The sequence below is a fragment of the Tenrec ecaudatus genome, chromosome 9 (assembly GCF_050624435.1).
Source record: "Tenrec ecaudatus isolate mTenEca1 chromosome 9, mTenEca1.hap1, whole genome shotgun sequence".
In the NCBI taxonomy this organism is placed as follows: Eukaryota; Metazoa; Chordata; class Mammalia; order Afrosoricida; family Tenrecidae; genus Tenrec; species Tenrec ecaudatus.
Window position 1 is genome coordinate 122,896,564 of NC_134538.1, and position 27,956 is coordinate 122,924,519.

At 41.2% G+C, this 27,956-nt stretch overlaps 1 protein-coding gene across 1 annotated transcript in view; it reads right to left on the bottom strand.

The window, feature by feature from the left end:
* Positions 1-27,956, bottom strand: part of RELN (reelin) — a 509,976-nt gene that overhangs the window by 287,146 nt on the left and 194,874 nt on the right. Inside the window, exon 4 of the mRNA XM_075558514.1 lies at positions 12,713-12,783. Coding sequence (XP_075414629.1) covers positions 12,713-12,783 — 71 coding nt within the window. The remainder of the gene's footprint in view (positions 1-12,712; positions 12,784-27,956) is intronic.

Consider the following 27,956-nt stretch of genomic DNA (forward strand, 5'->3'; position numbering starts at 1 on the left):
AATCTGGTACACTGTTTGTACTCTATTTGGGTGTAAAATGAGGAAAATAAAGTGCTCAAATGCTGGAGAGTCATTCTTGGAATCGATTACACATGCCATCAATTTTATGAACTTTTACAAATATTTTCCCCCTCTCACAGAGAGTTAAACTTTTGATGATCCTGAACACACAAGCTTAAGAACTTCCAGAAAGTTTGCAATCTGATTTAAGTGCTCACTACCATGATCCAGCAACTCCTGGAGAACTTACTGGTTGCCCGTTCTACCACTCCCTGCTCGCCCGTGCTACCACTCCCTGGACAACGGCAGTGAAACCGCTGCGCTTGGCAGACAGACAGCAGCCAAGGCTGCTGCTCCAACTGTAAGCCTGACCCTGTTCCTCCTGACATAAAACATGTGCCTTTGGTGACATCCACTTCCATCAACCCAACAACAGAGAATCCCAGCGTGCTTTGTAAATGGCATGCCCCCTTTGGGGGCACTACAGGGCATGGCTGCTGTCAGGCCGCTAAGCCAGCCATCTGGCCTTGCTAAATAATCAATGTGTGTGTTTGAAGTGGGTACGCCAAGAAGGTCACAGGCCAGTGAATAGACATACATGCCACGATTCGCTCTGCCCATCCTCCACCACGGCGTGGGCTGGACCTGCAGCAGCCTTGCGGGTGTGCTCGCTTCAACTTGAGCCTCGCCAGCTTTGCCTTAATCCCAGGATGTGCGGGGCTTCTGAAGAAGGTGCGCTCTCTCCTCCGTGTTCAGGGTGACAGCAGCGGGGACAAACATCCTCCGGTTGAGGTTGTTTCTGGGATCTTTTCAAATTTTAATTAAAAAAATTGTATGTATCCACTGGTATAATGGAATCCAATGTCGAACTGGAAATTGAGAGGTTTGAATTCTATTTTACCATTTACAAGTGGGGTGTATTTTGCCGAGATACTTTTCTTGGCTTCATTCCTAACCTACAGAGATGAACTTTATGATTCTATGATCGTAGTCTAAATTCAAATATCATTCCTAACTCTCTCTCTCTCTCTCTCACACACACACAATGATATACATTTTCATTTTCAGGAGTACCTGTTTGATGTGACTCAAAGGGATATTTATTATATATTTGTAGCTCTTTCTAGATCGTTCAATAATAATTCCTAAAAATACCAATTTCCCCTTTGTTTCTTTTCATTTTCTTGTCTACTTTGAACTACTTTTACATTTTGTTTTGATTACCTCTAACAGTGGCTCCAGGACCCCAGTGTGGAATGGGTTATGATGGGGCGGCTGTCCGTGAGGTCCACAGTTGGAAGCCCTCGGCCCCTCTGCTAGAGAAGGAGGTCTTTTCCGTCCAGAACGATTACCGCCTCAGAATCCTGAGGGAAGCGTTTTATGGGGTGCATAAGGGCCAGTGATGACTTGATGGCAGTTCGTTTTTTTGGTATTTTTTACACAGTGATTCCCAGAATGCCACTGTGTTTGTGCTCAAAATCACTTAGTGACATCTTTGATCAATACTCCAGCTATTAGCAGAGTTAATACCTTTACTTTCTTCTGCCTGCGACTCAGTGAGGTCTACCTGACTTGTTACTCATTTAAAACAGCCCTGTGCCTCCCCATCCTCTCGCTCTACCATCTTACTCTGCTCAGTATTAACTGTACTTCCATAGCATTGACCACCTTTGACCATGGAAATATGAGGGGGACCCAAACCCCTGGAATTACACTGGGCAAACCGGAGCTATCATAGTACACACTTTTCCAGCTAGCTGAGCGTCAAGCAACTCGCTCTGAGCTAGTGCACTCAGTGGTGTCACCTGAGAAAGTTTTCTCTGGTCACAGTTAATTTTTTCCATAAAAGTAATTTCTCCCAAACCTTTCTTTTTGTGATGGCTAATTTAAGAGAACAGTGTGCGGCTGTGAAATTTTGTTTCCTGCTCGGGAAAATGCTGCAGAAACTGTTGTGATGTTGAACTCAGCTTACAGGGACAGCGCGATGAGAAAAACTCAAGTGCACGAATGGTTTTCTCATTTCAAAAAAGGTGAAGTGTTGATTGATGAAAAACCTCCTTTCTGGACGCCCGTCAGCTTCCTGAATGTACAAAAATGTCGACTCATGATGCATTTGGAGTGTGTTCCAACAGGTCCATTAATCGACTTTTCTATTTATAGGCTCTGAAAAGATTGCATAACGGTGTGTGAAAAAAAAAGGCCTGATTTGTGGCAGATGGGGGACTGGTTTTGCCACCATGACAATGCACATAGGCATCTCAGGGTGCCAGTTTTTGGCAAAAACAGCATGCCTCTCTTGCCTCACACCCCTTACTCACCTGACCTCACTCCATGTGACTTCATTTGTTTACACGAATTCAGAGGCACATGAAAGGACAGGGATTTGATGACACAGAAGAGGTGAGGGAAAAAACGAGGGAGGTTCTGTCAGCCATCCAAACAGATGAGTTTGAAAATGCTTCCAAAACCGGAATAGCAGATTTGAAAAATGTATTCAGCGTAATGGATAATACTTTGAAGGTGATAAGGTTGTTTTGTAAAAAAAAAAAAAAAAAGAAAGAAAAAAAAAGTTAAATACATAGCTTTGGAAAAAAAGGTGTTTTTTAGGTACCAATTCATAGAAAGTGGTCAAGGTTTTTATTATTATTATTATTTATGGTTTATTGTCTCTCCCTTGGAAAGCAGCTCTGAATATTCACATCTTCATTTCCTTCCTGCTCATGAATGAACCTAAGCACCATTCACTTTGAAAATGGTTGGAAGTATGCAGGTCTACTACTTTGCTAACAATGAAACCAGGCACATTCAAGGTTGTTTGGCTGTATAATCCCCCTTTGCTGACTGGCACATAAGTAGATCTTGGCTAAAGAGGTGTCTACAATTATGGAGGGATTCAGAATTTAAGATATCTAAACATCCCCAAACCTGGCCTATGTCTCAAGGGTACTGAGGGCACTTGCTAGATGTTAAATGAAAATCTGTGAGCAAATAGTATAACTTTTCAAATTTTAATAATGTCCCTATAGTTTTATAACCTGAGGTCAATGCAAGGAACATGACCTGTGTAACTACTTCATGAGTTTTGTATCGAAAGCTCAAGAAAATTCTTCCGAAGGAACAGTGACTTTTCTGATATCATACTATTTCTTTATCAAAAGCCAGTAATTTAACAAAAGTCTTGTGTATTAAGCTTGTACCAATAATTTTTTAATGTAGAGAGACAAAAATTCAGTCCTAGTTCCTGCCCTCCAGGAGTACTCAGTTGGGAGGAATAAGTATTTAAACATGTCCCTACGACATACTTTTCTTTGGTCCCTGAGAAGTGATTTATTCTACATGATTTAACAGAGTGGCCTCTTCTCATTAACAGGTCCACCCACTTTCTTGTGCTCTTGGATTGTGGGGGCAACAGGGGCATACTATTTCTTTATAACTCAAATAATAGATGTTTTATTTAAGAGTTTTACTTACCCCTTACCAAAAAACGTTCATTTATTCTTTGTTTCTGTGTAGCAAAAGTGAATGTCCTAAAGTACCTTCTGTCTGGAAACTTAACCTGTCCATGCACATGCACGCACACACACACACACACACACACACAAACACAAATATGCATTGTCCTGTCCCCTAAAGATCAAGCTACACATCAGTTTTACAATATCAACACTTGCTCGAACCTTACTGATGGGTAGCACTTAGTGGGCTCCTTCAGGTACCATTTGCTAATAACATGCACACTGTCTGGGCTGCCCGGGTTTCCAGGCATGCAGCTTGACAATGGAGCACAGTCAGGCATTGGTATTCAAAATGAAAACTGAAAAGAAAAATAAAACCTGTTTAAATGGGCTATAGTTCCATTTGTTTAGTCTAAATTGTCATAGCTGTTTACCGAAAACCAGCACATATGAGATGGGTGTCGCTCAGGATGATGTGTAGAGGAGGGAGGGGGTAGCCTGTTGAGATGCAGCCCCACTGCTTGGAGGCAGTCATGACACCCCTGGAGGCCTGCCTGCCGGCCAGCCTGTACCAGCTTAATGTCTGCAGTTGTGCTCAAGGGCGAGGCGGTCACTGTCCACACAGTTTTTAAAAAGAAACCCTACATCTTTTGTTTTAAAACAAAACAAATCCAAACAAAAGCCCTCTGAACTGTGACCTGGAGCTGGCAGCATAGGCTTTGGCTGTGGACTTCAGCATAACCATCAACACTGCTTTTCAAGAAACCACCGTTGCCATCCATTCCAAGTTGTAAATGCTAGTCTATTTTTTCCCAATGAAAGACCATTAACTAAAAAAGAGAGAGAATTAGAAAATATAAATAAGCTGAAAGCAAAATAAACATAATTCTGTCACTTACTGTACCTGTGCTCTGGATTTGAGACACTGTACTTGCTGCCTTTGACTCTAATTTTGTTCCAGCGATTCTCTCTTCCTTTTATCATTTACTGTGCACATACTTTGTGCCAGGTGCTCTGTAAAGTAAGATCTCATAGGCAACGTCTATATTCAAACCCATTTCTTTATGATTCTAAAGTTCATGTAAACCTTAAATCCAAAAGCAAATGATAGCCTGCTGGTAGAACCATCTGCTGTCTTAGGAGAGAGAAAGGGAGTCTGACAAGCACTCTCTGCCAGGTTTGGGTACACCATTGAACACGATTTCACAGACCCCCAACTCATACAAGGCCACTCACACCCTACAATGGACTGAGAAAAATACAAGTCCACTCTGCAGTTTGAACACAGACCAACCTGAACACATCTAATTTACAAATTATCAAATGCTCCTGGTCCAGGCTAATACCAGTGATTGGTATTTCCTCAGCAATTGAAGTTTAGCACCACTCTTGTCTTCCTTCTCCCTGCAGGAGATGTATTGACTTACTACACAATTACGCCTGCTTCCTGGCAGCAGTCAATCCAAAGCACAATCTTGCTTCTTTAACCCCTCCCCTCAATCACTAAACGCAGACCAAAGTCTTACAATAATCCCATGCACAGCTGTCCCTTAACTTTCCATTCTATGCCAATTTCCATGCTGGAAGGAAGGAGCCCTGGTGGTGCTCTCAGGTAAGCGCTGGACTGCTATCCACGAAGTTGGTTGGTGGTTCAAACCCAGTAGCTACTTCATGGGAGAAAAAGAGGCTATCTGTTCCCATGAAGATTTACAGCCTTAGAAACCCTGTATGAGGTCACTACGAGCTGGAATTGACTTGATTTATACTAGAATGAACGCTAAACCCAAGCACTGGAAATCTGTCATAATGAGAATAAGAGCGAAAACCCATTCTTTTTTTGGGGTCAATTTTCTCTTTCTGCTACCCTCTTTGTTGTTTGCTGTTGTTGTTGTTAGGTGCCATCAAGTCAATGCCAAGTCATAGGGGCCCATTACATAGCAGAATGACCCTGCACGGTCTGGTGCCCTCTGTACATTGTTCCTATGTCGGAGTCCTTCAGTGTAGCCACTGCATCAATCTATCTTGCGGAACGTCTTCCTTTCTCACTGATGATGTCCTTCTCCAGCGACTGGTCTCTCCCGACAAGGTGTTCAAAGTACGTAAGACAAAGTCTCGCCATCCTTGCTTCTAAGGACCTTCTAACTATACTATACTTCTTCCCAGACAGATTTGATTTTTCTTTTGGCAGTCCACAGAACTTTCAATATTCTTCGCAAGCACCACAATTCAAATGTATCTGTTCTTCTCCTGTCCTCCTCTGTCAATGTGCAGCTTTCCCATGCATTTGAGGTGAACAATAACACCATGGCTTGAGTCAGGCATGCCTTAGTCCTCAAAACAACATCCTTGCTTTTCACACTTGAAAGCAATCTTATGCAGCAGATTTACTTAATGCAATGCATCATTTGATCTCATGGCTTCTGCTTCCATGAGCATTGATTGTGGAACCAAACAAGGCAAAATCTTTTCTAGATGTATCATGATGTTTCTCGTTGGTCTAGTTGTGAGGATCTTTGTCTTCTTTACATTGAGCTAACATCCATACGGGAGGCTGCCATCCTGGATCTTCATTAGCAAGTACTTCAAGTTCTCACTTTCAGCCAGCAAGGTTATGTCATCTACATATTGCAGGTGGTTAATAAGCCTTGCTCCAATCCTGATGTCACATTCTTCTTCATGTAATCCAGGTTCTCTGATTAATTGCTTAGCATGCATACTGCACAAGTATGGTGAAAATATACAGCCTTAAAGCATACTTTTCCTGTTTTAAAACCATGCAGCATCCCCTTGTTCTGTTGGCACAACTGTCCCTTGATCCATGTACAATTCCCCATGAGCACAATGAAGTGTTCTGGAATTCCCGTTCTTCTCAAAGCTGTCCATAGTTTGTAGTGGTCCACACGGTCAAATGCTTCGGCATAGCTAATAAAACACAAATAACGATCTTTCTGGTATTATATGCTTTCCGCCAAGATCCATTTGACATCAGCAATGATATGCCTTGTTCCACATGCTCTTCTGAATCCAGTCTGAACCCCTGGCAGCAACATGTCAAGCACCGATGAAACTATTGGATGATTTTCAGCAAAATTTTACTTGCATGTGGTATCAATGATACTGTTCTATCAATATCAGTGATATTGTTTGAGTATTCTGTCATGTCACCTTTCTTTGAAATGGGTACAAATATGTGTATCTTCCTGTCAGTTGGACAAGTAGCCATCTTCCAAATTTTGGGGTATGGATGAATGAGCACTTCCAGTGATTCATCAACTTGCTGAAACATTTCATTTGGTGTTTCATCAATTCCTGGAGCCTTGTTTTTGGCTAATGCTTTCAGTGTAGTTTGAATTCCTTCCTCCTTTATCATTGGTTCTTGCTCATATGCTACCTCTTGAAATGGTTGGATGTTGATTAGCTCTTTTTGGGGCAATGACTTTTTCCAACTTCTTTTGATGCCCATAGGATATCTCAACATTGAGACTTAACGTTTGAAATTTTCTTGAGTTCTTTCAGCTTAAGACATACTGAGTTTGTTCTACCTTTTTGGTTTTTCAACTCTAAGTTTTTGTGCATTTCATCATAATATTTTACTTTGTCTTCTCAAGCTGCCCTCTGGAATGATCTGTCCAGTCCTTAGACTTCATTATTTCTTCCCTAGTTCCTCTAGGACTGAGAGCAAACTTCATACTCTTTTCTCACATCCTCTTTGAGCTTTTCTCTCCCGTTTTCTTAATGATGTTTTGCTTTCTTCATGTTTGATGTTCCAGGTCTTCTGTCATCAGTGTTCAATGTATTAAATCTGTTCTTGAGATGTACTCAGAATCCAGGTGGAATAGACTCAAAGTTGAATATTGGCTCTCATGGACTTGTTTTCATTTTCTTGAGTTTCTCCTTGAACTTGCATATGAGCAATTAGTGATCTGTTATGTAGTCAGTCCCTGGTCTCATTTCAGATGCTGATACTGAGCTTCTCCCCACAGGTGTGGTCAAATTGATGCTGTGTGTTCCATCTGGAGAAGTCCATGAGAACAGTCTGAAATTGGCCAAACTTTAAATCAAGGTGCTCTGATAACCGATGGTGATTGGAATGCAAAAGCTGGAAAACCAGGGGCAGGAACAGTGGTTGGAAAACATGACTTGGTGATAAAAACAGAGATGACTGCGCAAAATTCCATCATGCGACCTGCAGCTCAGTTCTGTCACCAAAGTCGCATTTTCCAACCACTGTCCCTTCCACTTTGTTCCTAACTTCTGCATTCCAATCACCAATAAGTATCAGTGTGTCTTGATCTAAAGTTTGATCAACCTCAAACTGAAGACTTTGGTAGAATTCTTCTACTTCTCCACCACTGGTTTGGTGGCCGGCACATAAATTTGGATCATAGTTGTACTGAGTGGACTTTCTTGAGGGGGACAGACATAATTCTATTACAGACAGGATTGTACTTCAAGATAGTTCTTAACACGTCCTTTGTGACGATGAATGCAACACCATTCCTTTTGATTGTTTCATTCCCGGCAGAGTAGTCCATTTTAAAGGGCAGTATCAGTCCATTTCAGCTTACTAAGGCCCAGAACGTTGAGTTTTATGTGTTGCATTACATTTTTTACAACTTCCACTTTTCCTAGATTCATACTTCCTCTATTCCCAGTTACAATGATTACTTCGTGTTTGCAGCTGTTTGTTCTCATTTTCATTCAGCCCCATCAGCAAATGAAGGTCCCAGAGGCTGACTCCCACAGGGTTTGCTTTATCCACGTCGTCATGGTCAAACCTACTTTGCGAAGGCCGCTCTTCCTCGGCTGTCGTTTGAGTGCTTCTGACCTGGGGGTCCCCTTCTGGCATTCTTTCTGGCACTGGGCTGCTTCTTTTCGTGAGGTCTTAAGTATCTGAAAACGCTTAGATTCCTTCCGGGAGATTTTCTGTGGCGAATTCCTCAGAAGTGGGCAGCTTATTCCTTCTTAGTCGCCTGTTCTTAGTCTGGAAGCTCTGCTGAAACTCTGAGTGACCCTACTGGCATTTGAAATACCGGTCTCAGCTCCCGGGGTCACAGAAACACATGATCCACCATGAGGATGACAAACTGGCAGGCAAGTAGGGGCTTGTTCGGTGCTCTCAGGTTGGTTACAGGCCTGTGAACAACAGAAAGAAACGCCCATCCTGCATCACTCTCACAAGTCTGAGCCCTTTGTTTGAGCTGCTTTGCTGATCCATCACCTGGAGGGTGTTCCTTTGTTGTTGAACTTCTACGAAGCAATGCCTTTCTCCAGGCAGAAGTCCTTCTTGAGAACACGTTCAAGCTATGGGAGACGCGTTTCACCACTCTGGCTTCTAAGGAGCATCCCAGTTCTCAGAGGGAGCTTCAAAAGCTTTGAGGGAAAATGGTATAAAATATAGTAGAATTTTGCCCAAATCTTATGAAGCCTCCTCATACTTGTCCATAAACCTCTGCTGGGAGCATACTGAGCATCGGGACTGTGTGGCTCCAAGGGTTCAGTGCATGGTGGTGGCTAAGACCAATCCCGAACCTGTCAATTCCCTGCTGTGCGCCCTGGGCACGTCAGTTACGCCCACCTGCCTTGGCTTTTCTGTCTGTCAAAGAGGCATGCCAAATGCCTTCTTCAGAGGGGTGCCGCGAGAATAAGAAGAGTCATGTTTGTAGCAGGCTCAGCAGGGTGTCTGACACACAATAGTGTTAAAAATGTCTCCGTTCATATTATTCTTCTGCTTGAGGGCGTATGTACAGTTACGTCCTATGAGAGTCCCCAGACAAGCTTTCTCTACTGGTAAAGGTTTGCATGTATGGCTTCTGAAAGCCTGAGTCAGACAGACAGACAGACAGACTAGTACTGAACGAGAAGTCCATTAAGGTGTGTAGAGAGTATCAACAGCACAGAGGTCAGGTGGCCGCGGAAATCGAGGTGCATTCAGGGAATTTTAGGGTGAGACTGAGCAGATGACAAGAATTAAAGGGGAGAAACAGAGAGAAGCTATATTACACATGGGTTTCCTTGTTTGCTGTGGTAAGTGGCAGAGAGTTTCCGATGAAGATAAGGTACTGAAGGGTATCAGAGAGGGACGTGGTAGAAGGATGCTCCCACTTCAGAAAGCTCGTTATAGCAGACACACTTGAGGGACACTATTGAGAATCTCCCCGTGGAGGGAGGGGGCCCTGGCCTAAGTTGGCCGGTGGGAAAGAGAATTCATTCTCTTCTTTTTCCTGAAAGGAGGGATCCTTCCTAAAGCCCCAGGCAAATTTCACTACCTCAAGGATCCACTGATCAGCTATTTGACATCCGGCTGGGAGCTTCCAGAGAATAGAAAATGGTATATCGCTTATATACTCAGCACTGGGATCTAGGACGGGCCCTCGCAGGTACTACTAGATCAATGTTTGCAGAGTAAAGTTCTTTAATAAATATCTTTTGGGAAAATGACTACTACCTGTATCTCATCCAACAATGGAATGTGCCTAATCCTTTGGCTTTTCAGTATGCTTAGTCATCAATGTGGTCTCACATTAACACGTACTTTGTTTAAATTGTTTAATTTAATTAAAATCAGCAAACACACTGAGTACATTCTAATTGGAAGGTGCTGTGCTGTGGTATGTCGTGATTGCTAATTTTTTTCTCTTAATAATATATTTCATACTCCTCAGCCAGGGCACAGAAAGGATGTCCGTGTTAAAATGATGCTATTTCATCTGAGTAGAAAATTGGTGCTTTAATTAAAAGGAGATGGAGCTGAAATAAATATGTATTTTATAGCACTCTTTTGCTTTCCTGACAGCAGAAAACGCATCACTCCCATTGGTAATTTTTTCCAACCCCATCTTGACTAAACTGATAAGACTTCTGGTGTCTAGGTGCTACTGAAGAGGGCAATGTAAGGATTTTTTAAATAACATTCACTTCTAGTCTCATTAAATCATGTTTATGTGCACGGCTATCATTTAAGGCTTTTGCTTGTCCCATTGGTTGATATTTTTCCCATCAAACTTTTTTTTGCCCTTTATTTTCAATTTAAATGCTCAAACTATACATCTGTGATCCCAAAATCTAACTGAACACACTGCCATCGGGTCGATTCGAACTCATTCAGACCCCACTGGACGGGGTGACACTGCCCCTGTGGGTTTCCAAGATGAGAACTCTTTACGCAAAAAAATAAAAATCCAATTTTAAGCAATGATGAGTGTTAATAAAATACAACATCACCCTTTCTGACACTAATTGTTTTCAGGATGGCAATATTCACCGCTCTATGGTGGCTCTAGTATTTTCAGTGATGTGAACATGTGCATAATTTGGAAAATGATTCACTTTATAATCGTTTCTGAACCTATCTCCAAGGCCATCCGATTTCAAAAATCAAAGAGGACACATTTGCTTAACCCAAGAATACTAAGTGGGTTTCAACTACATTTAGAGAGAGGATTTCTGATTCAAAATTATGAGAATAGACAATTCGATCGGTGCCAGTCATAATCACCAATAAATAATATTGAGGCCATACTGATGAGGTCTATATCACAGTGCGGTAAATGTAAATGTCGTTTCCTTCAGACCTTTCGAAAACCAATATAGTTTTCTCTATTTTTATCAAAAGCCCACTGCACATTTGTGAGCAGAGATACCGAGTGGAAATTTGCTTTATGTTCAAGAATGTAATTCTTGAGTTATTGATTCACTCAAATGTCAATCTAAACAAAAATTGGTAACTGATCATATGCAGTACGAGGTTCAGTGAAAACATCATGGAACTAAAAATGACTGGTTTCACATGTCAAGATGCTTAAACCAAACATAGGTGAGGGGACTTCCAAACATTTGTAATTAAAAGATAGGGGGACTTCTCCACAGCTTTTTGGAAATCCTCTCCTATGTGTAGACAAGCTTCTGTACAAGTCTACTGGCACTTTGGTTGGGAGGGGGGCATGGGGAGATGGCTGTCAAATGTTAAAGGATGCTGGTGGTGCTATGAGTTAGGCACTACTCTGCTAACAGCAAGTTTGGAGGTTCAAATCTCTCAGCTGCTCTGTAGGAGAAAGACGAAAGCTCTGGCCTCATAAAGACTGACAGGCTCAGCAACCTTCTACAGAGTCGCCCAGAGCCTGAGCCAACTCCGTGACATGGGGAGGGAGCTACGGATTATTCAGACCCAGCCCTATAATCAGTCTCTCAAGGGCAGCAGCCTGCACTGCCCTAGGAGGTTATAAAGTGGTGAATGCAATACAGGCGACACAAGCAAAATCGTGTGGAATTAGCTCTAGAGGTAAGGGTCCTGGCTTGCACGTCTGCATTTTGTGTATGTGTGTGTGCGCACATGAATGCATCATCTGTGCATATCTGGTACAAATAGATTAGGGTCTGGGTATGTATGGGGTTGTCTCAGAGAGGAAGCTTTTTCATGTTTACTGAGTCCCTGTCAAAGATAATCTCATAGAAGATCACATTTTAAATGAATCAGTCCCTACATCTGACTCAGAAATTACTGGTTCACACAAGAGAAACAAGCATACAGATGCTCAACCCAGTTGTATGTATAAAATGGTCAAATATTAAAAGCAGCACACAGAAACATTTTCAACCATGTTGACAAGAAATTTAAGAGTTAAGTTAATGTGTAGAATATGAAGTTACTATTAAGATTTATATTTCCAACAACTAAATGTAATTCATTAGAAAAGAAAGTTACAAAACTAGGACACGTTCTCTCTCAGGTAGTGTGTTCACAGTGTTTTCACAAGCCCATACATGCTTATTAATAATTATTAATAGTTATTAAGAACAGTAAGAAGTTAATCATACCATTTTAAAAATATAGTGACCAAGTACAGGCAATCCTTACTTACAGTCTATTTGAGTTAAAAAACTGCAGTTGTGACCATCAGGTGTTGTTTTTTGGGGGGGGTGTACATCTTATCATTTATAATAGCTACTGCATACATTGTTGTAGTACATGATATGCTGATATCATCATCCTTATTCTAACCCCCAAAGATATTTAAAAATCAGGTTTATAAAGATACTGATAAGGCACTAATAATGAAACTTAAAACAAAAATGAGGCATCAGTTGACTTACATCAAGACCCACTTATGATGGAGTTGGTGGGTTAGAATTTGGTTGTAAGGAGGAAAAACTACCTGCAATGGTGATGAATGCTACTGAGAACATGAAACAGTAAGATCCACCGTGAATAGTTTTGATACAATCGACGCATCAGAACAGTAAAATGTGCTTCTTACCTCCTTGTTCACACAACTGCTGGGCTAAGGCATCTTTGAAAATAACTTGGCCCCTGTGTGTTGCCGTCGCCCTGGAAATAAATAGAAAAAGGTTAATCCAAATCTTGTAATGCCATTTAAATCTTAAGGAAAATATCCTAAGAACTTCCTGAGAACCACATTGTTAAAGTTTATTGTGTGAATATTATTTTTTAAATGCATTGCATCTGAGCAACAGTGTAAATGAACAACAGGGTCTAAGCTAAACCACAGCACCTGAGTCTGGAATTAACTTCTAATTTTACTTAGTAAAAGTATTGTAGCATATCTAAGCTTATTCCAAAAAAGCAGTAGGTTGGAGCAAAGCCTAAATAGAAGAAAAGGTATGGAAAAGAGACGCTTATTAAAATTTCTTTTAGGGGACCTTGATAAAACAGGTTTCGTGGCACAACAAAGATATTAGTGCTGGAGAAAGATGTTCTTAAGGTACTTTATTTCTAAAATCAACAGTCATTGTATCACACAGAGAGTTGTAAAAGAGAATTACATTTTAAAAAGCATTTTCAAAAACAGGGAGAGAGCTATTCATGGCTTTCATAATAACAAACTCTGTCATAATAAAATATACCTTCTCCCCCCATGGGTATAATTCACCATTTTAAGGAGAGGTGCATCTTTCGCCTCTTCTAATCAGAGCTGTGCACATGGATCTGTGAAGAAAGAACATGCTTGCAGCAGATGTGTTGTTCAATGGCTATAATGGGAACTGTCTTATTAAAGGAAGAATTATTTATGCTTTCTCTCTGAAGTGTTTTCCCTGAAAATGGATTTTTAAAAAAAAAATTAAAGCACAAAACATTATTTAAACCAACTTCAAAGAGGAAAAAAATTCAAGTCTTCTCAAGAAACTTGATTTTAGGAAAACAGAAAATAAGTCAGACAAAATAAAAAGATGTCAACATTAGATCTCTAGTTTGGGCCAAAACTTCCCGCAGGGGGAAAAAATCACCACCACAAAAATACTACTTCGATTCCAAGTCAGCTACTGGAGATGGATTGTGAGCAAGGCATTGTGCAAGGACACCAGGGAGCAATTTGGCCCCTGCTTTTCTCTTTGGTCACCGTCCCTTCCTGCTGGATGTCAGGACCATTCTCTCCCCAGATTCTGGTTCCTTCCCTCCCATACGGCTGTGCATTTCCCTTCTGTGTCCTACGCTGCTTGAGTCCCATCGCCCATCAATTGTTATTGGACCCTAGTCCCAGTCCCCAGGTCGAACTCCTTGTGAGCCATCTGTCAAATGGACCCAGGCTTGAGTCCTAGTGGTCAGCGTTCACCAGAGAGCAAAGTTCAGCAGCCTGAAACCATGAAATCATTCTACTTCAATACCCATGCCAAAAAATGGCACAGCGGTGAAAGTCTAAGGGGTAGCAAAGAGATATAACCGGAGATTAAAAAGCATTAGGCTTTCCACTCACACCACACATGAAATCTACCAGAGGAGTCAACCCTGCTTAGTTTAAATTAAATTTGAGCTATGGAAATGCCAGACACATACACGCAACTACACTCTAAGTTTACAGAGGTTTTCCTTTGTGTTCAGCAAGCTACTGATTGAGAGTTCTGAAAGTGGCCTACAGACTCAGCCAGGAACGACGGCTTTGTGGTAGCGCCCTCTACCGAAATACACTGAAACCTGTGGGAGTCGGAACTTGAAGGGGCAGCCGGGTTTTTCCACCTGACACAGGTTTTCTGTCTGACAGAAAATGCTCCTTTGTCTTGATCATTCTCCAGCCCAACACGGTGATCCATGCATAGCTGCACCCTTATTGAAGCTCCTTTGAACACACTTGATTTCTGCTGGAATCTTGACCACTTGGCCAGAAAGCCCCAGGCGGCTTGCTCTAAAAGACCGTTTCTCTCGCTCCCTTACCCCAAATGCTCTGTGAATTCCTCTCCTTCTAATTAGCTCATTGAAGCTTCCCCTTTCCACCCACACTTTCCCCTCGCTGCTGCTCTCATTCAAACCCAAGAACATTGGCCACCATTTCCAGCCACACTGCTGCCCAAATCCTGCAGAGATACTAAGTGCACACTGCCTGCTGAAAGATCGTCCTTGTGCTCCACTCTCTTTACAAACCATAAATTCCTCAGATCGTATTTCAGTACGGAACAGCCCAAACCCTGCGGCCGCTGCATGGCTAGACATCTGCCGCAGCCTGCACGTTAGTTTCCAGAAGAGCAGAAGGCCTGATGCGCAGCAAGAACAGGAGCGCCACTGCTCCCCGTCCTGGGAGATGTGGGCCCGGGGTGCAGTTATGTCGCTAGTGGCAAACCTGCATTGAACACATTTTGAGCTATGAAATAATTCATGGTTTCCTCACAGAAGATCACGGTTCTTTCCACATCTTCTGGGATTACAATATAGTTTAAAAATGGATGAAAGCATACCAACTCAGAACCTAGAGGTCACGTCCTCGAATGTATAGCCCACAATATTTTATTTTCTTATAAGAAGATACAGCTATGATATAAGTGATAGGATAATATGCTCTCAAAATTTTTGTTTTATAGAACATATTGTTCACTTTTGTCATGCTTATAATTATGTTGGTCATTTTCCACTTAATTTCCCATAATTAGCAATAAGTTTTCAAAGGGGTTCAGAAAACGTATTCAGTGTTCACTGTTGTGGGGTGTAGACCAAATTTCTTAAACAAGTCCCTAATAAGTACTTACCTTGGGAGAGGCATAGAACTGCAGCGCAAGCTTGCCAACAAGAGCCCCTGTTGAATAAGTAATTTTAAAATCCCTTTGGGCAACCACAATCTATCATTGGAAGAACTCAAAAGATCCTTCCAAATGAAGAACATTCTTTGAATCACCGTATTTGGTCCTTAAAATAGCCTTCATTGTTGCTAGTTCCCAAGAACATGCCATATTCTAATATTAAACTGGTCCTCCTAGTTGAACTGTCTGCCCCACAAACTGAGGATTAAGCCCGAATCATGGTGAGGCGCAGGGGCGAAGCTTACAGACACTGCAGCCATCAAGAACTCTCACTTAGAGGGTCTGACTTTGGGGATCACTTCTTTAATCCCCTAGACATCATATATTTCTTATTCATAACTGGAGCATACAATTATTACTTAAAATATTAATAATCACTCCTCACCTATTGACCATCATTCAATATAGAGTTCAAGCTAATAGCTATCCCAAAGTCAAACCCACTCCCATGGAGTGGGCTCTGTGTCCTAGTGACCTTGAGGGACAGAGTAGAAGGGCCCCATAGGGTTCAAGGTTGTCATCTTTCTGAAAGCAGACAGCCATCTCTCTCATGGAGTGGCTGGTGGATTCAAGCTGCCGACTTTGAGCTAACAGCCAAGCACTTAATTAACCACCAGAGCTCCTTTCTGGTGTACGAATCATTAATTAAGTTAGCTATATCCCCCATAGGGCACCTGCCATAGTGCCTTGATATATGTGGGAATCAAAAATATTTAGAATGTTTTTCAGCTCACGATTGGCTTCCAGTGGGCAACAACGCCGCTGTTTCCAAAGAAGGAATAAAAAGGAGATTTAATGCCCAGTTGCTGCAGTGCCTACATTCCCAGGTGTATTACTGCTTTATCTTATGAGTGAATTTACACATACAGAATCACACCACGTGTGTCATGTTTAAACTAAGGAGAATGGGCTTTACCGACAGTGGTGGGTTGCTTGTCCTAACATTCTACAGTGGTGGAGTCTGATATGTTAGTCTGTCTTGTCCTGTCACAGCTGGAAAGGCATTTCCTAATCCGCATTCTGATGTTAATCTAGTGTATTTTCAGCATGCCTATCCCAGGCCACCCCTAGGAAATGTACGTGGAACAAGGGAAAAGGGAAAGAGAGGGGTCCGAGTTTGGTATATTTGATCCAAAGGAATACATTCACTGGCAAAGATCCCAACCCTCTTTTTAGAATCAAATTAGGGATACTTTCTAATGAGGTTAGGATTTCAGGGAGGATTTGTTTTGATGTTAAATCCTCAACTCAAACTATGTCAAGGCCATTTACAAAATGAGTAGATGTGTGTGCATATTTTTACAACCGTTTGCTTTTCAAAGTTTTGTTCCTCTTGTTATTTTTATAATTACATCTGTTATTTCTCAGCCATGACATTTTATTCCTTCTGTGAAATGTATAAATATTTTCTCCATTTCAAAAACACAAATGTCTGATCATTACCCAGTAGTAACAAAGCTACGTTTCCTTGAAGATCCGCAAATAAATGGTTTAGCCTTGTTTTCTAAAGAAAGTGTAATTTTCATTAGCAAGAGAAAGAGCATATGAATAAGACCATTTAAATAGACATATGTTAACCATTAAGAGTAATTTAGTGTCTTTCTAAGTGAACAAGTAAAGCTTACTACCAAAATGGAGATATACAGTGTGGTTTTCAAACAAGAAAAGTCCAACTAATTCTCTGTCTTTGGACAGGTAATTTAATCTTTCTGGTTAATTTCCTTATTTGAGTGACAGATGATATCCAAAGTTCAAGTTCTAAAACTCTATGACCCTATAGTTCAACGTTAAGTGTATGCACACAGACACAAAGAGAGGCATGCTGGTTACAGTTGGCCTTGACAGGAAGGACAGGGCAGCGTTTCGTTCTCTTGTGTGTGGGGTCACTCTGAATCGGAAGTGTCTCTGGGCTCCCACCAACAGCAGGAGTTACAGCAGTTAATGGTGGTAAATTTAGAAGGCACCAACGTTGGTCTGGTGTTGGCTGAAGTTGTTGGATAATCATGAAGATGAACTTCAAAGAATAATTTTAAACTTACCATGTTGTTTGTGTCTACTGTAGTCATCACTAAAATAAGAGCCAAGGGTTGAAAACGATGTTTACAGAAGGTAGGGAGTTTCTACCTTAGCAGTATGGACGTGTCCTTGGAGAAGGCAGCTAACATTAACTGGGAGAAGGCAGTGGAAAGCAACAAGATTTCTAAACTGCAGTGTTGTTTATTAGGAAAGAAAAATGTTTAATGTCTAAATGTAAATGGATTTATAGTTTTATCAAGGATCTTCCAGGTGGAAAAGCCCTTGTAATAGAGCCTTAATTTTGAACAGCATCCAAAGTGGTCTAACTTTGTGTTAAGAGAAGATCATGCTGTCTCGGCTAATTCTTCAGTAACCATTTAAAGATGGTGAATCTGAAGGCATGACAAGGATTGGTCTCCTTTAGGCACTCACATTTCTTAGTTTGGTCCCATGGGCATAGGATAGGTGCACAGCAAATAGCTTCTGATTCATTGAATTGTGTGCCTTCTATGTGACACAGTGGTTATGCATTCAGCTGCTAGCCAAAAGGTTGGTAGTTCAAATCCACTAGCCACTTCACAGAAGAAAGGCATGGCAATCTGTTTCCATAAAGATTTATAGCCTTAAAAACCTAAAAGGGTAGTTTTACTATTATTTATAGTGTCATTATGAGTTGGAATTGATCCTACAACATACAACATTGTCTAAACTACACACACACACACACACACACACACACACACACAGGGACTTCAAAAATTTTGTGGAAAAATGGTATTAAAAGATAATGAAAAATTTCTACGAACTTTCTGAAGCCCCTTTTTATATTGTTCTTGAGAAATAGATATTCAATAAGCATTTACTAAATATGCAAATGAATACACTGTAATACTAACTATGTATGGCAACATGTTTTCATCATTTAACAACATCCTGAATGTTTAAATTTTTTAATTGTGGTGAAATACATGTAGCAAAACAGTTCAATTATTTTAAATGTATAATTTGGTGGCATTAATTAGATACCATCCTAAATATTCTTAAACCAGTTGCATTCCAGAAATGCCTTCCAAAACCTTGAAACAAGTGCCTTTCAAACCACAATTTAAAAGCACCAGAAGTTATCAAAGCAAACTATCAGAGGGGGTATGTCATTAAAACACCTTGTAAGTAAGCAGTTCTACGTTAACCTGCCTCAGACGTATCCTTAGGCGGCACAAAGATAAAGCTGGTGACAAGAGCACACCAATTCCAAAGAATATTTTTGAATACAAACAACTTGATAGCAAGTGGTTGGGTTGTTTCTCCTTTTTTAATACTCACATAGGCCTACATACATACATACCTGCATATGCTTTGGGGAGTTTTTTGCTATTGTTTTAAAAACTCTTAGAAGAAAGCATACAGATAAATCTTTATGACTTTTGATTTGGTAATGGTTTCTTAAATGTGGCATCCAAAGTATAAACAATGAAAGGGAAACTATAGCTGAATTGGGTTATTAACATTAAAACTCTTGTACAACACAGATACCATCAAGGATGTGAAGGGACAAGTCAAAAACTGGGAATAAATATCTGATAAGGGACTTGCATCTATAAGGAACTCTTTGAATTCAATAAAAAACAAATGATTTAGTTTAGCTATGGACAATGCATTTGAATAGGCATATCTCTAACGTTGACAAATGAAATGTCAATAAGCACACGGAATTAGAGATTTTGACAAATTATTTTATTAATCATTTGTCATTGGAGAAATGAAAATCACAATGAGCTACCATTTCATGAGCACTTGTGTGCTGTCCATTTGATTCCAACTCACAGTCACTCCACAGGACACAGCAGAACCGCTCCCTAACTTCCCCACACCACATTCTTTATGGTAATAGGTGATTACAGATCTTTTCTCCCATAAAGTAGCTGGTGGGACCGAACTACTAGTAGTCGAGTGCTTGGTCATTGTGCATCAGGGTTCCTAACTAAATCCAGACTCACTGCCACTGAGTCCATTTTCACCCATAGCAGCAACATAGAATTAACCCTGTAAATCTTTATGTGAGTAAAAACCCTTATCTTCTCCTAGGAGTGGCTGGTGGGTTTGAACTGCTGACCTTGTGTTTAGCAGCCCACCACGTAACCCAGTACCCTACCAGAGAACCTTCATGTCCACTAGGATGACTAAAATAAAAAGCTACAATAATAAGTGTTAGCAAGGATATGGAGACAATGGAAACTTCATACATTACCAGGGGGAATGCCATGCCTTAAAAAAAAAAACAAAAAGAATAGGGCATTATGCATCAATAAAAGTAAATAAAACACTAAGATATCCTACAACATGGATGAACCTTGTAAACAGTAGGCTAAGTGGAAAAGACCAGTCACAAAAGGCTGTATATGACATACATGTCTAGAATAGGCAAATGCATTGACAAAAAGGAGATTAATGGTGGCCAGAAGTGAAGAAAGCAGGGTGGGAATGGCTGCTGAGGGGCATGGCGTGTCTTCTGGGGAAATGAAAATGCCCTCACATTAAACAGTAGTAATGGTTGCACCGCTGTGGGCATTTACTAAAATGGAACTGTACGCTTTAAAAGAGTGAGTTCTATGACAAGTGAATCCTAGATTATTAAATTTAAAAAATAAAATTTATATTCTAGAAGGCTATTTATAAACTAATAGCTGATAGATACCATTACTAAGGATAGCCATGTGTTTTAGGTATAACCCTCTTTTCTTTTGGTTGCTATCATAGTGGACAAAACGAAGTATTCTGCTGCTTTAAAAATGCAGAAAACCTTGCTAAATTAACATTTTTAAAATACTGACATCCTTCACTGATTAATTTAAAAAGAATGCAGGAGGTGGCCCAAGGAAGCTATAAAACCTCAAATTGCTACCAAATTTCAATTAAAACAAAGTTTAATTTCTACATATAATATTCATCTTTGAGCCCAGGGAGAGAATAATTTTTCTTTTACAATATATAAATAGAGCTTCTCCTACCTGCCTCGGGTCTCATTTAGATGAAAGAAAACACATTACATTATTAATGTCATGATTAACTGAACCTAAGACCAAACCCACTGCCAACTGATTGATTTTGACTCACACAGAGCCTGCAGGACAGCTAGAACGGCCCCACAGGTTTCCAAGGCTGCAAATCTCCGCAGAAGCGGATCGCCGCATCGTCCGCCCCTTGTAGTAGCTGGTGGCTCAAACAGCCACCTTTTCAATTCGCACTCAAGCACTTTAACCAACACACCACCAACCCCCCTTTGCTTCTTGGAAATCCCATTAAATTATTTAGCATATTTATAGCAAGATAACAACCCTATGAGAACTTCAAGATCAGTCCATGTGTGCCAGAGTTTGGATAAATCTCAGAACTTAAGTAAACAGAACGAACGTTTATTGGCGGGATGAAGGCTGATGGCTTGATCTTTCTCCCACAGATCAACTGCTCATTTTGAACCGAGGTTACCGTTCAAGTGTGGCCCACTATATGTCACCAGGGCTGCTTAAATTACATCTATCGCATATATATTGTTTAAAGCTCAGTACCATTAGCTTGCTTCTAACTCATAATTACTGAGTGAAGTCCAACTCATAGGGACCTTGCTGGACAATGTAAAATGGCTGCAGAGGGTTCCCAAGGCTATATTCATTATTGAAATAGACTGCCACAACGGTCTCCTACAGGGCAGCTGGTAGGTCAAACCACGGACCTTACAGTTGGAAGCCAAGTGTATTCACCACTGTCTACCAGGCCTCCTTCACATTTTATAGCACCCCCTAATATCGACTAGGAGCCCCAGGGGTGTAGTGAGCTCCATGTTAGGCTGCTAAGCTCAAGGCAAGTATCTGAAACCCAAGGGCAACTCCAATGGAGAATGAGGAGGCTGTCTGCTCTCCTAAGGATTCATAGTCTCAGAAACCTGCAGGAGCAGGTAAACCCTGTCTCATAAGCCACTGTGGGTTGGAGGGGACTCAATGGCAGTGAGTTCGGGTTGACCAGCATTTTCTACTGAAGTCATCGTGTGGAACTCTCATTAACCAGCATTCCTCACTGCTTTGGGAAGAAGGAAAAAGGGAGACTTGACACACTCTGCAGTGTGTATTTGTACAAACAATCCTTAAAGGCCCAGCCAAGTCTCTGCTTGAGGAACGTTGATTTGTGTCCTTCGTGTTTTTGGTGAGTTCACCTTTTGACCAGCATAGCCTTTGAGGATGGGAAAGTTGAAGTGTGTTTTGTTTTTGTTTAAAAGGCCTTTCCTGGAGGAATGCCAAAGTTGGACTTTGGGGTCAGGGCTTGGTGCCCCAATAGACTAGATTGGAAAACACTCCTAAAGGCCAACAAACAATCCTTGAACTAACTACAAACTTTTCTTTCTTATTGTGTTTGGTATTTTTGTGGTAATTGGTATATTGTTGCTTGGTTTTTCTCTGTCCTGTTTTTGTGCATGTTATTATCTCCGCAGGTCTGTCTAAATAAGATAGGCTGGATGAATAATCTGGAGGAGAAAACAATGGAACCAAAAGTTCCGGGAGGACATGGGAGAGGGGGAAGTAGGAGGAAAGGAAGTGGTGTTAACAAACCCAGGGACAAGAGAACAAGAAGTGATCCAAATCGATGGTGAGGAGGGTGTAGGAGGCCTGGTAGGAGGTGATCAAGGGTAATATAACCAAGAGGAATTACTGAAACCCAAATGAAGACTGAACATGATAGTGGGACAAGAGGAAAATCAAAGGAAATAGAGGAAAGGGCTAGGAGGCAAAGGACATTTATAGAAGTCTAAATAAAGGCATGTACATATGCAAATATATTTATATATGAAGATGGGGAAATAGATCTATGTGCATATATTTATAGGTTTAGTATTAAGGTAGCAGATGAACATTGGGCCTCCACTCAAGTACACCCTCAATGCAAGAATATTTTGTTCTATTAAACTGGCATTCTATGATGCTCACCTTCCCGACACAATTGATGAAGACAAAGCGGGTGAATAAGCAAATGTGGTGAAGAAAGTTGATGGTCCCTGGCTATCAAAAGATATAGTGGCTAGGGTCTTACAGGCTTGAAGGTAAACAAGCGGCCATCTAGCTCAAAAGCAACAAAGCCCACATGGAGGAAGCACACCAGCCTGTGTGATCACGAGGTGTCGAAGGGATCAGGTATCAGGCATCATCAGAACAAAAAATATCATTGTGAATGAGGTGGGGAGTGCGGAGTGGAGACCCAAAGCCTATTTGTAGGCCGCTGGACACCCCCTTACAGAAGGGTCTTGGGGAGAAGAGCCAGTCATGGTGCAATGTAGCAACCATGAAACACAACTTTCCTCTAGTTCCTAAATGCTTTCTGGCACCCCCCCCCACCGACTATCATTATCCAAATTCTACCTTACAAATATGACTAGACCAGAGGATATACACTGGTACAGATAAGAGCTGGAAACACAGGGAATCCAGGGCTGATGATCCCTTCAGAACCAGTGGTGTGAGTGGTGATGCTGGGAGGGTGGAGGGAGGGCGGGTTAGAAAGGGGGAACCGATTACAAGAATCTACATATAACCTCTTCCCTGGGGAACGGACAACAGAAAAGTGGGTGAAGGGAGATGTCAGACAGGGCACGATATTAAAAAATAATAATTTATAAATTATCAAGGGTTCATGAGGGAGGGGGAGGAGGGGAAGGAGGGGAAAAATGAGGAGCTGATGCCAGGTGCTTAAGTGGAGAGTAAATGTTTTGAGAATAATGAGGGCAATGAATGTACAAATGTGCTAAAAAAAAACAAAACCATAGAGTGGCAGAACAGATTTTTTTAAAAAGATGCATCGTTGTGGAGAGCAAATATTTTGAGAATTATAAGGGTAAAGAAGGTACTAATGTGCTTTATACAGTTGATGTATATATAGATTGTGATAAGAGTTATATGAGCACCCAATAAAATGATTTTTAAAATAAAAATAAATAAATTTTAAATGCCTTTCCTGGAATGGAACACTATACTGTTAGAGAAAACCTAGCATGAGTAAATGGTAGAGATGAAAATATATGACAAAAACATCAAAACTCAAAGCCAAGAGTGACTCGAAGGCCAGGGAGTCCCTAAGAGAGCAAAGAAGATTGAGTCAATTAACTAGCAAATCAAATTTTTTTAGTTTAATAACATATTGCCAGGGTTTTGTGCTGTTGATCATTCCTTTTCTGAGAAGACATGAAGAAATCATCCAACTTCAGGAACTTCTCTACTGAAGCAGAAGGAAGCTTTCAACTAAACTAAAGAAAGGCAGGTTAGAGTACAGTTACACATGACAAGGAAGTCACAGAAAAGGAGTATTTTAAATTCCTTTGGAATTATGAGGCCAGCCCCCTTGCTAATAGCACAGAAATAATGGGCCATCCTGGCAATTTCGCCTCAGTAAACATGCACTATTTGAATTACATTCTGGACGAAGTGGTGACAAGGCAGCCCGTTCCAACACAGCTTTGGCTCTTACAATGTCATTCTCTACCTTCCTACGAGTCTTCCATCTTTGCACAATGGTGTAAAAAAATATCACATTTTCATTTTCCTGTAGTTCATTATGGCTCCCTGCTGTAGCAACTGCCAAAGCAGTCACTTTATATAAATAATAGAACACTCTTCCATTGTGTCTCATCTGACACAGTGCCAACTAGTCGGTTTACCTTTTCCAACAGGGAAATCATGTTTTTAAACTCTTTATTTAATTTTAATGTCCCTGGAGTTACACACAGTAAATGCCTTTGGAACACCGAGCTGAGTGGAGGTATGCAAGCGCTTCCCCCTTTAAATCTGGTCGTATAAAGAATAGTGACTTGACTTTGCGTGTTGCCAGTGGGCAGAGAACGAGCCCGCTGTAAGTCTTTGCAAGTGCCGATGAGCTTGTAGTTCTGTCATTTCAAAGCAGTGGCAATGAAGTGACCCTGGTTCTTCTGAACGATTTATCTCCCAGCGCATCAAGCAACATTCACCTAACTCAGATTTCTGAAATCAATCAGCCTTCCCAAAAAGGAAGAAAATAGCTGTGCTTTCTAATTTTATTCTCAACTTGACTTTTGCCCTTCGGCATAATTTTCTTGCAGTGAGAAGAAAACTACCAATTCCTTACCGTGGAGAAGATGCACAATAAAAGTTCAAACTCACTGCCTTTGAATTGATTCCAACTCATAGCAACCCTAAAAGACAGGGCAGAACTGTCCCTGTGGGTTTTCTACTGTATGTCTATAAGGGAGCAGAACTTCTCATCTTTCTCCTGGAGAGTGGCTGGTGGTTTAGAACTGCCGACCTTGCAGTTAGCAGCTCAAAGTAGAACCCATGAAGCCACCAGGGATCCTGATAAAATTCCTAGACCCTAAATTGTTATAAAATAGGGAATTTTCCCCCATAATTGTATTAACTAAGGATCTGTAAAAAATAAATGGGCATATGCGGTCATTATGACAGACCTCTGTGGAGCGACGAACTGGACACATGCTGACTTGCTAACCAAAGTGGGAGGTTCAGAACCACTCGGAGGTGCTTTGGAAGAAAGCTCTAGAGATCCGCTTCTGAAAGGTCAGCCGCTGAAACCCTGTGGAGCAGTTCTGCTCTGGCCTGTGTCGGGTCACCAGGGGCCCAAGTCCACTCGACGGCAACTGCTTTGGCTTTGGTTTTCATTGGTGATTATTATCTGCATATCTGAAATTTATTTTTTTTAATTTCTTAATTTGAGTGTTGTTGTTTTTTTTTTTTTAATTCATTGTTCTCTCTCTCTGAGGTCCTTTGTTCACTAGAAACTTCTGATTTCGGAATGATTTTTGGATTTATCGACAAGTGGCGATGATAGAGCAGAAAGTGCCATGAGACCCTGGAACCATCTAATGCTGCTGTCTTTTATCATCCTCATGGTACATTTCGTCAACAATAAGAAAGTAACATTCCTATTTTACCAGTGTGCCCAATAACCCCCCTGCTCCCAAGCTCCAACCCGGAATACCACACGGCATTTACCGAGACCCCTTTTGTAAATACAAAACAATTCCAGCCTGTGCAATTTCTAAATTGCCAACCAACCCTCGTATGAACTCATTCATCACATCAATTTTCCTCTGGAAGGGGAAGATAAGAGCTGCCTGAAAATCCTGGGCACGTGAGGGCGTACCGAGCCTGGGAAGGGGGAAACGCTGCCACGGAAGGGGGTGACAAATCAAAGCCACAGACATTCAATTTTGCCCAGGGCTGGTCCTGTGCAGTTATGTGTAATTAGCTTCTTCAATTACTACATCTGACAAACTAATTTTCATTTGAGAGAAAACAACAAATCATTAATTATGGGACTGAGTCACGGATTAAAATCTTTGTCTGTGGATTCTACATGCCCAGTGATCTGTGACCTTGGTCGGTCGCCATTTTGCTTGCTCAGTGCCTCACTCGGGGGAATCCTCTGTGGAGATAGCTATCTGATTGTCCCGCCACGGGCAGAGGGATTGGGACTCACTGCTCTCTCTGCAGAGCCACTGCTCAGTGAGAGCTTCCCTCTGCTACTGGATACACGAGGAAGGTCCCAGACATTTATGGAAAAGTAGGATTAAAAGATAATAGAATTTTTCCATGGGCTTTTTGAAGCTCCCTCATACCTCCCTTGTTAGCAACCATCTTTTTCTGAAAGTATCTAGCAACAATAAGAATATCAGGGCTTGGAAGGTTGATTGAGATGATCCCAATGAATACACGCCCACCATAGATTCCTGATTACCCAGTAACTCAGTCCTTTCCCTGTTCTTAAAGCAATCCTGATGGATGCAGAGTATAAACAATACGTCATCCCTGCCATGCAGTAGAATTACCCTCCTCAGATACAGTATCACAAGACCTGCCATGGTTCTCAGAGGCCCTATTGTTCCTTACCTCCTGAACTGGCAGGCAGGCAAGGGTCCCTTTCCCAAAAGGAATCCCTAAAGCACGTCCCTTTGCCTTTCACAAGGTCTCAGAATTTAGGACTTCTACCTAGGCACCTGTCTTAGTCCGGGTAGATGAGAGAAACAAATCCATGACACTCATATGTGTATAAGAAAGAGCTTTATATACAAAAGCAATGGACTATTGAGAAAGCATCTAAGCTGAATCCAAGTCCTTAAGTCTAATATTAGCGCGGGATGATGCACACCACCCTTCCCCTAGGTTTCCAGCGTGTGCACCATCCTGGCTCTGGGTAGCAATCAACAGAAAGTCCAGCATCAGTGTCTTCGTTGTCTCTTGGCCTGTGCTGGTCTCTGCCTGACCTAAGGCCCCTGGCCATCCTCTGCCACAAGGTGAGTTTACTGATCGATGATGTCAGACCTGTCCCCACCTCTCTTCCCGTTTCCACAGTCCCCAGCGTGTCAGAAGCACCACACCTCCTAACAGAATTACCATTTACAGCAGCAATAAAAACATCCGTACAACTGCAATCTTACTAGCAACCATGAACTGAAAACACGTCAGGATGATTTACATTAAGTAACTAGTTTATAGGTTCAAATGCCTCAATGCTCCAAGTCTCTTCAATTTTTGAGTGGAAAACAGAGGGAAATCACATTGCTTTGATATAGGTGTTTTACAAATCATGTATTGAGTATTAGTAATCTGGATTTTATATGAACATATCTGCTTATGTTGCATTCTACTATAATTAGAATTAGAAGAAGTCTTTTTTTTTTCTCCAAACAAACTGTGCTTCTGTAGAGAGAGATCAGTGCTTCTGCTCTGCAGGTTCTTGTAAATCAGTATTCCTTCAACACCCATCACAGTCACCACCCAACCATCTCCTGCCCCAAGACAGTGTACATGCTTTGTAATCACCTTTGTGCCAACTCTCTTTGGCTGGGCAACACCTTGTCATTCCGAGGTTCAATGTTAACTGTCTCTCAGAAAGGTCTCCATAAGCCTCCAATTAGGTTGAGTTCCTTTTTATAACTGCTCACTATAACTCTGTCTCTTCCTTCATGGCATCTGTTGGTCACCATCATCTGTCATTTGTGGAAAGTATAGCAGAATGGATCAGAGCACAGGCTCTGGGACCTGAGGCCTCTGGGATCTGATCATCTCACTAATGACAGATGTGCCTCCTAGAGCCGTAGTGAAGAACAAAATGCACGATTGACATAGAACTCTTCTCCTGGGACATTGTAAGCTCTCAGGAGATGTTAGTCAAAATAACAATTACAACCTAATATTGTTAAATAACACTAGTATTATCACTACAACAATTACTAATAATAATATAGGCAAGGACCAAGCCTACTTATTCATTGCTGCAAAGTCTGGGGTCTGACATTATCCATAGTACAAAATGGATGATCAATATATATTTGCTGAGTCAATAAATAATAAAAAACAATACAAAGAGAAACAAGGGCTTTGTTTTTTATCATCAGAAGTTTATCATTTAGATGGGAGAGAAAGCTGTTCG